Here is a 9083-nt window from a genome sequence, read left to right on the forward strand (position 1 = left end):
TGCTGTAGGGAGAAAATTCTGTGTACACGTGCACTTACTGATACACTTTTAAACTTTATAGTGATGATAGCACTTAAATTTACAGTGTGACATGCTTGCTATAGCTTTACTGATTCAACTGAAAATATATCGGGTTTGCCTGAAATTTAGTCAGATTTGCCTGTGCTTTCTTGATATTTAATACTTACTACCAAATTTTGGAGATAACTTTTACAGTAATTTTCTAACATGACCTGTGGTAATGATGCATTCTGAGTTCACTTTTGATTCTCTTGCTGTTTTGTGCAAAACCTAAAATTAAGGAATAGGAAAAAAATAATAAAAGCCCCACCTTTTTTTCCTGCTGTTCTGCAGTCCTTTCTACATAGTGGACTAAGTCAGGAAAGAGGAGGACTTGCCCTGTAATCGTGACATCTCTCTTGAACAACTACAGAATTATATAACCTCCCAGCCCAGAAAAAAGCAAGCGTGTTCTTTATTGTTCCCCATCAACACTCTCAGTTTAAATCCTTAGGTTTCTTCTGTTTATGAAGCAAGATGTGCAGATGATATAAATGCTGAGGCAAAACCAAATGGCTTCAGGAAGAAGATCTACTCCAGTGATAGCTCCAGCTCTGAAGACACAGCTTCAGAAGGTGGAAGTGAATGGGCTGATCCGTGTGAGGAGGAGCTTTTTTCTCGAACTCAACTATAAAAACTGCAGAGTAGAACAGATGATTTAAAAGTAACATGAGATGGAAAACTATCCTTCTTGAGGGTCTGTAGCTCTAAAACAACAACTTGAGTTTCCTCTTCAGTTAATGGATTCAGATGTGTATTTATCTTTCTCTTCTTGCTTATTTTATAGATGAGGACACAGCTGTCCTGTTGAAGATTTTTTTTTTTCCCCCCCAAAAAAACCTGTTAAATTCTTGGCTATTTGAACTAGACTAGATTGTGTTGTCAAATCAAGAATGGATGTGCATGTGCTTGTCTTAGTAGTACCACTGCTTTTTTGCATCTTAATTGCAGTTATTTTCATTCGTAACTGTAGCCCTACCACTATTACTATCTTATTAGCATCGCAGTGTCTACAACTACTTCTGCTATTCAGAGACTTCAGCTTTCTGCACATTAGGCTTTGTTCTTTAAGAACTGGGAGATAAATACTTAACACTGTAATCTATCAGTGCCTTTCTGAATGCAGGAGAAAAGCATGAATGACTTGTCCAGTCTTCATTCAGTAAATCTCATAACTTTGAAGTAGGAACAACAGGGTTGTGCTTTAGAGACTTACAGAAACTGTGTTTTCTATCCTATGATTACCCCCTCCCGCAAACCAACACTGAGGATACCATGGTTTGTATTTTTGCTAACTGGAGAAGCCAAGGATTTTTTGTAGGTATGGAGGCAATGTGGGGTTTTTTTCCTTTTCTTTTTTTTCTTTTTTTTTTTTTTTTTTGTCCTTTTTAGCAACTTGCCAATGTGGGGCAGAAGTTTAAAAAGTAACACCAAAAATAATAAACCATTGGGCTGATGTGTGGATTGTTGTGAATTTTGTAACGAGTAATGAGAATGTTGTCTTGTTGCAGATGATGGCATTCATGTAACCTGCAAAAGCATCCTGTACTGAACTTGAGCCTGAATGACTGAAACTATCTAAAATGCTCAGAGTGTTCAATGTTTTAAATGCAAAGGGTCAGTGCTTCACTTGAAAGAAATCCTGTGGCTGCTGCAGTTAGCTGCTGTTGTGGCTGTAATTTAGTAAATCTTGTAGTTCATTTTGTGTTTCTGAGAGAATGTGTGGGGCAAGTTCTGTGTGTGGTGGGTGGGGGTAGGGAAAGTGATGACTTACAACATACATGTGTGAGTGCAGTAGTGATTGTTGCTTTATGTGACTTGCTTTTAAATTTTATTTTGTTAACTTAGAAAGTCAATACATTGTCAAGTCGCATCTGTACAAGACTATCAACTCCTTGTGCTTTTAACACATTATGCAAAATGTATAAGCCAGGAGGAGCAATATTTGCAAAACTAAACATTCTAAGTTTTCACCAACTCATAGTTTAAAAAACAACAACAACTAACTAGTCTATACAAATAGCAGCATGTCTATAACATCAGGAAGTGCAGAAAGTCCAATACTGACTTGAAAAGCTTAACCATTAATTTTGACAGGCAATAAACCTCATGAGAACTATAGCTGTTTGAAATGTGAGCTGAACTGCCTTTGAAATATGTTCTGTGCTAGAAAGGTTTTCTGAGTAACTGGGTTTTGTTGCCTTTATTCAATTGATAATGTAAGAATTTAAATATATGGTTGGAAAACCATGCCATTCTTTGTGCAACGCTTTTGTTGAGATCCTTACTTAAAATGGGATTGGTCTGTCCTTACCCAGGGACTTTCTTTTGGTCCTCCTCTTAGACTGTGTTTTGGGGTTTGTATTCATACAACAACTCTTTTGACACTTTACAGTTTCTTTCCTTAATTTATTTGCAGACTTTGGATAGTTTTTTTTTTATATATTTTACTTTCTTCTGGAGCTTCCTTGAGAGGTTGTTTAGCACCTGCACTGAGAACTAGTTAAATGTAACATGAAAGTAAAAAAGAACTTCACACAAATTCTTGAAATCACTACAGTGAAGAATGGAATAGAACTTCATTTGAGAACAAGAAATGACCAAATGGACATATTTCAAACACAAACTTCAGCTCAGTTAATTTTGGCTAGAGCTGCTTCTTTGGTAAGAAAGGGCTCAAAAATAACAAAGGTGTTGCTTATAGTTACATTGTGGCATGTAATAATTCCAGCACCTTTGGGGAAAATAAAATCGTATATTGAGCTTGGGCAATAACGAATTGTCTTTACTTGTTTTCATAGTTTAATGGCTAAAGCTCTAAAGCTTTCAATGAGAGTTGAAGTGTGGTTTTTAGTTTTTCTGTATGGATAGAAACACACACAACAACAACAACAAAAGCATTAAAGGTTGGCATACGCTGAACCGCACTGTGGTATGAAGCGCATTGCATATCCATAGCACTGAAGTATCAGTTTTCCATTCCTGGGCTGAAATTTGTTTCTACTTTTTGCTTCAAGTGGTTGTATTGTTCTGATTTCACGTACACCAGAGTAACTGATTTTGTTTTCTTGTGGAGTTACTTAACACCGAATAAAAATATAAAAGGACAATTGGATGGGGTGTGTGTGTGTGTTCATTTTCTTTGGCTAACTTATATAACTTAGATACAACATGGCAGTTAAGCATTAAAGATTCTGGAGAGATAGCATGAGGTATCTAATTTGGGAGTGCTTTTCATTGCTGTAATTTTTTAATCTATTTTTTCTCCTTTTTCAATACGAGGCAGGAAAATGAAATACACTGCATATATTCTTTAAAAAAAAAAAAGACAAGCAAACAAAATAAGCTCAGTCCCTACTTCAATTATTTCTGTAGGAAATATAGTCTCATTACAAAAATTAATTGGTAATTACAACTTCACATTTAGAGAACATGAGACCTCTTTCAAAAAAAAAAAAAAAAAAAAAATTAAAACCCCAGCAAACCCAGACCCTCTCTCAGAAAACAGTTAAAGAACTTTTATATAGTACAGGATCTAAAATAGCAGGCTTTTATTTCTGCTTTCAACTTGTGTTCAGCCATCAAATGGCCAGTATCTCACTTCTACATTTAGAAAAACAGCATCTGTGACAAGAAAATGCATACTCCTAACTCCATGGCCAGACCCCTTTATAAAAAGGAAAAAAAGACCCAGTTTTCAACAGCTCACATTCAGCTCGGTGGAGACATGCGTGTTGTGTTGCTGCAAGTTTACAGCCATAGTGAGTTGGGATTCCGTGCAGAATTATTCCAACTCTCCTGAATTAGAAGTGCAATGAAGGTAACACATAAATACACACTTGAGAAATAATGGAAAGTAGTTGCTGTGTAAGGTCCTTGGGTGAATACTTTTGTTCATTATTATCTAGCATGCTTTAAACTTGGTAGTTAAAACTTTCAAAGGCATAAATTATTTTTAATTTTCTTAAATACAGCAGAAGTATATTTTCATTGTGTTTATAGAAGATGCTTGATAGAATTAAGCAGCCAGGCCTCTCAATTACTGTATTTGAATTAATATTAACTCCACATATCCTAAAGGATTAGTTTCTCATGTAAACGATGCTTCTATCATGCAAAAGCCACTGTATAGTCCTAGGCAGCAATTGCATCTGCCAGTGGTAGGGCAGGCTTTAAATGCGTGTCTGACTATGGCTTCATGGGAGTGCTGTCCGCAGTGAAAATCAACGGAAAGGTGCTGCAGCTCCTGGAGAGCCGGTCTTCCCTTGACAGTAACTCATTCTTTTCCTGCCAGCACCAGCATATTTAAGTATTATCCCCAATGAATTTGTCATCTACCTTTCACATACAGCATCTCACATCAATTTTATTTTATGACCTATGAAACTAGTAGCAACAAGACTCCAGAGGTTTGGGACAAATGAGACTTTGATACATTTTAGCTTTCTACAGTAAGATCCCTTTTCCCTTCAAGCTGCTTTTCAAATGTATTACAACATACAACTGCTTATAAATTTTATGAGCTACCTCTATGCTCTGATGTGATGATAATAGGATTAAAAAGGAAAAACAAAGCTGACAGAGCTGGCAGTGGGTCAGCATGCTGCCGAGAACAAGCAACTGGGTGGCAAAATACTGGTTGCCCTGCCCTGCTTCATGGTTGCGTATAGCTTCACCTATAGAGAAAGCACTGAGGACAGAGATGGAGATGAAAGACTTGTAAGTATGCTGCCTTCTCGTACCTGACGGTCTTCCTGCAGGGAAGTGCTTCTGGAAGAACTGTGTCTGTTACTGTAATGTATTTGCAACTGTAGAACCCAGTTAATAGAAGAACACGAGGAGATGCAAAAGCAGTAGTTGGTCTCTGTTTCCCTCTCAGTACAATGCAGGGTCGCTTTTATTAACAGCAGTAACAGCTATGTAACATTGCTACAACTGCTTTTCACATAAAGATTTTAGAAATTGTTAATGAAGAAGGCTTGACTGCCCATCATTTCTGTGTAGGCCTTGTTTTCCTCACTACAAGGAAGCAGAGGCACAGTGAGATGTAGCAACTCTCCTTATATTACAGAACTGAGCAGTCTCAAATTCTTGAATTTCTTTTGAAGTCAGTCTAAACAATCAAGCTTGTTAAAAAGAATAGATGAGTATATTTTCATATTCGTTTCAGTGCTTTTCTTGTTCGTAGCCATGGAAATGCCCAAGCAAAGGGCACTACAGTACAGTAGCACTACTGAAAGCAAATAGATAAGCACTAGAACAGACTGCCTAAAAAAGGGACGCTACTTCTACCATTGGAGATTTTTAGGAACAGATTAGACAAATGTGTCAGAAATGATGTATATAGGTATGTATACACACATCCTGCCTGGGAAAAACAAGGAACTAAGTGATCTCTAGACTTCTCTGAATCCTGTTTTCCATACAGGAACAGTTTATATCCAGAAGGGCTATTAAATTGATTCAGAGTTTACAGAGAAAAAAGAACAATTAGATTGCCTATAGGACATTAAAACTTGTGCACTTTTTCCTTTATCGATCCCCAACTTGTATTTGAAAAAAGTACTTGTTTGTGGTTTAAGCCCATCGTCCAAAGAGTAATTTGCCTCATTAATCCCTACCTGCTCTGGTAGGCCACCCTGAGCCCTTCCAGATATAGGACAGAAATTGCTATTGAATTTTTCTTTTTTGCAGTTACTTTATTCATGTAATAATGAATGTTAAGGACTGTTATCTTCCTTTTTGTTCCTAACATCCTTTCGGTAGGATTTTTCACTTTTTTTTTTTTTTTTTTTTTTTTACATTTCATAACTTCTAATTTTTCTATTGATGTCTGGCTTTCAATTGTCTTCACTTTGTGATGGGGTTTTAGCCCATAGTCTTTTGACTCTGGAACCCTCATTTATTTGACAACAAAGTCTTCTTTATGCTTTTAAAATATTTTTCCTCCCTTTTTCCTATAATTTCATTCAATACAAAAACATTAAATTCTTCGAAGCACTGCAGATCCATAGAGGTATAATAATGGGTCTGTTATCTGCCGAAATTGAATGTTACTTGGTTTCATTCATCATTATTAGTTCTAGACAATAACTAATTTTTGGTCCAGGTTTTTTTTTTCCTAGCGAGTTCCAGCAAAAAGTTACCACATGTTGGGTGCAATGCCTGTTGTGTTACAGAATTCATATATTTGCTTTTGGAAATGTAATTTAAATTGTGCTTGCTTAAGAGAATAAATCTGCTACAGCATCCCAACTTTTCATTATGCAGCTATGCATAATAAAAACCTTGTTTCCTTCTCTGGTATGATTTAGTGATGAGTGAAGATCCATAACAGAAGTACCATGAAGGCTTTGTTAGCAATTATTTATGGGCAGTTAAGATTCTGCAATTCTGAGATACAAGCAGCAATATTTTTAGTTTCTATAGTTTTACTCCTTCACACCTGATTACTCATTTTGTCTTTCCTAAACAGCTTGTAGACAGCGACAGAAACAATCCAGTCACGCACGTCATGTTTCAGTAATATCAATTCAAACGTGCTGGCAAGTCTCACAACTATCCTCCCGTACCTCTCCTGCTCTTCATTTTCTTGCTGTCTCATGGAGGGGAACTTTAAACCATGTAAGTCTATTCTTACCCAGTGGTAACAGAAGGGTTAACAGTAATGATAGTTATAGACCTGGCCTCATTTTCCTCATCCTTTATCAGGCTTAAGTTCCTATAGGAGGAGGCAGCCTTCTGGGAGAGCGAAATGGCACATTCTTCAGCTATTCTAGATTCATTGATATTAAACCTATTAAAATGGTTTGGTGCACAGATGTTCCACTGCTAGTAGGAATGCCTGGGCAGATGGCGGCTGTGCTGGGAATGGACTGCTATCAATCCCAGATGTGCAAAAGATAGACAAATATTAGTTTTGTGTGAACAAAATTAATTTGTGATTAATTTGAAGTAGAAGAGCATAGTATTCTTCATTTGTCAAAAACATCACCATTTGCTTGTGAGGTATCGATATTTTTGATGAAGTCATCATCCTGCTCATTGCTACAAGTCAGCAGAAACTTGAATTTATTCATTGTTCCCTTTTCCGGTACCATAAAACATGCATTAGTTACTTTATCATACATACAAGTAATTCCGTAAAGCAAGGAGGAAAAAGATCAATGTCTCATCTCCATTCTAACACTTACCTTCAAGGGAGAACTTTTCCATCTCTTACCCTGATGGACGGTAACAGAGATTATCCATCACTTGCTACACTTGCTACACTTGCACTCTTGCTTGCATGAGCTAAAACTACCTTAAATGACAGTGATGGGAAATGAAAGCAGGAGCTGTTGGTCAGCTAGTATTCAAAGATGTGCAACCGTTGTACCTTTACAATATGCAAATCCTTGGTTAACTAGAGAAAAAAATATATTGAAATGCCTCCTAGATTTATGACAGAGAATTACTGACCTCAAGATGGATAGGGAGCTGCGCAGCTGATTCAGATGAAGCTGTTTGGCTGTATCTGCTTGCATCATACTTGGCTTCTGACGAATGAAAATTCAGTCTAGATGTTCCCATCTAGTTCTTAAAAAAACCCTAAAAGTTGTATAAATTGAAAAATTGCTGAAGCTTCAAAACAGAACTGAAAGCCTAAGCAGAGAATGATTTCTCACGTCTGCAGGGATAAGGAGCAGGAAGGAAGCTTGCATTTCTGTTTCTTAACTCTACCTTGTTCTAAAGGAACAAAGGAAGGACTATTACTTTGCATACTTTTTTCATGTGTAACATATTTCGAGAAATCAGTGAGGCAGAACACAGCACAAACTCTTCATGCTTTCTTGCAGAGTAACCGTAAAACGGGTATCAAATTCTGCTGGCATGACTATGAGTTTGTATGACAAGAGCTTTTGAATTGAATGTTTTTAAAAAATTAAATTCTCTAGTATTAATCTATTATTAGACCACATAGATGTTTTTTTGCCCACTGGGTGAACATCAGTTGCCAATTTGAAGCTGCTCTATGTAGTGCTTCATTTCTACACACCAGCCAAGGGAAGACACTCTTGAACAAAACATCAGGATTGTGTCCCAATAATTTTTACAAAATTAAGTATTTTACAGGTTTACCTGACTCTCGATGGCAGAGGACTGATGATAACCACACTGAGTAAGTGCCACAACTAACTTCTTATCACACTTTTGAGGATTTACTTACAACCCATCTGTTAAACCAGGAAGACTGGATTTCTCAGCGTCCCCTTCTGGATGCACTTTAAATTTTGCCCAGCTGAAAAACAAAGGCACTAAAGGTCCCCTTTGCACTTAGTTATGCATTTATCCTTCCTGTACCTCGTAATACCTGTTCTGTTTCCTTTCAATAATTAGGACATGCCATGCTTTCATGAGAGCTAATGGTGTGATGCTGTATTTAGTCACATAATGTCAGCCCTTTGGCTTTTACCAGTACAGAGGAATAGTAATACACAACACTTGTAGACAGAAACATAATCTTGGATGGAGGTGGCTTTAACAGAATTGATGCTAACTGCTAATGCAAAACCTCAGCTTTTGCTAATAGCTTTCAACAACCAGGAATGCTGCTTACCCTTTTCCATGAGTTATACAGTCATTCACATGCAGTAACTTTTTTAATATTGACTAGGCTGTGATTTTCTGTAAACATTTTATGGCTGACCCTGGTATTTTTATGCTGCCTAGCATGATGGGACCTTAGTTGTTTTGTGTTTCTTCAGTGCAAAGAACAGTAAGAATTTTGTTGCGAGTGGGTAACAAAAAACCTACCAGCTGAAGAGTCATCTGTGGGTTGGAAATGGAAAATATCCACTAAAATAAATCACTTACTTAGAATGGGATCTCAAAGGTATTATGATTGTTAGGCAAAATTCTATCCTTAAATAAGTGCTGACTCAAAAAGTGTTTAAGCACCTAACTCCTTGTGTGATTTGAAACTTTCAGCTGTACTCTGCATTCTGCTACTGCTGAAAGATTTCCTGCAGCGTATTTTTCTA

General features: G+C 36.9%; 1 protein-coding gene across 2 annotated transcripts in view; it reads left to right on the forward strand.

Moving 5' to 3' along the window:
- Positions 1-3175, forward strand: part of KIAA0232 (KIAA0232 ortholog) — a 71680-nt gene extending 68505 nt beyond the window's left edge. For both annotated transcript variants that reach the window (XM_049793534.1, XM_049793543.1), the window contains exon 9: positions 515-3175. In XM_049793534.1, coding sequence (XP_049649491.1) covers positions 515-694 — 180 coding nt within the window. In that variant the 3' untranslated portion in view covers positions 695-3175. The remainder of the gene's footprint in view (positions 1-514) is intronic.
- The last annotated feature ends 5908 nt before the right edge of the window (positions 3176-9083 follow it).

The sequence above is a fragment of the Accipiter gentilis genome, chromosome 3 (genome assembly GCF_929443795.1).
Source record: "Accipiter gentilis chromosome 3, bAccGen1.1, whole genome shotgun sequence".
NCBI classification, from domain to species: Eukaryota; Metazoa; Chordata; class Aves; order Accipitriformes; family Accipitridae; genus Astur; species Astur gentilis.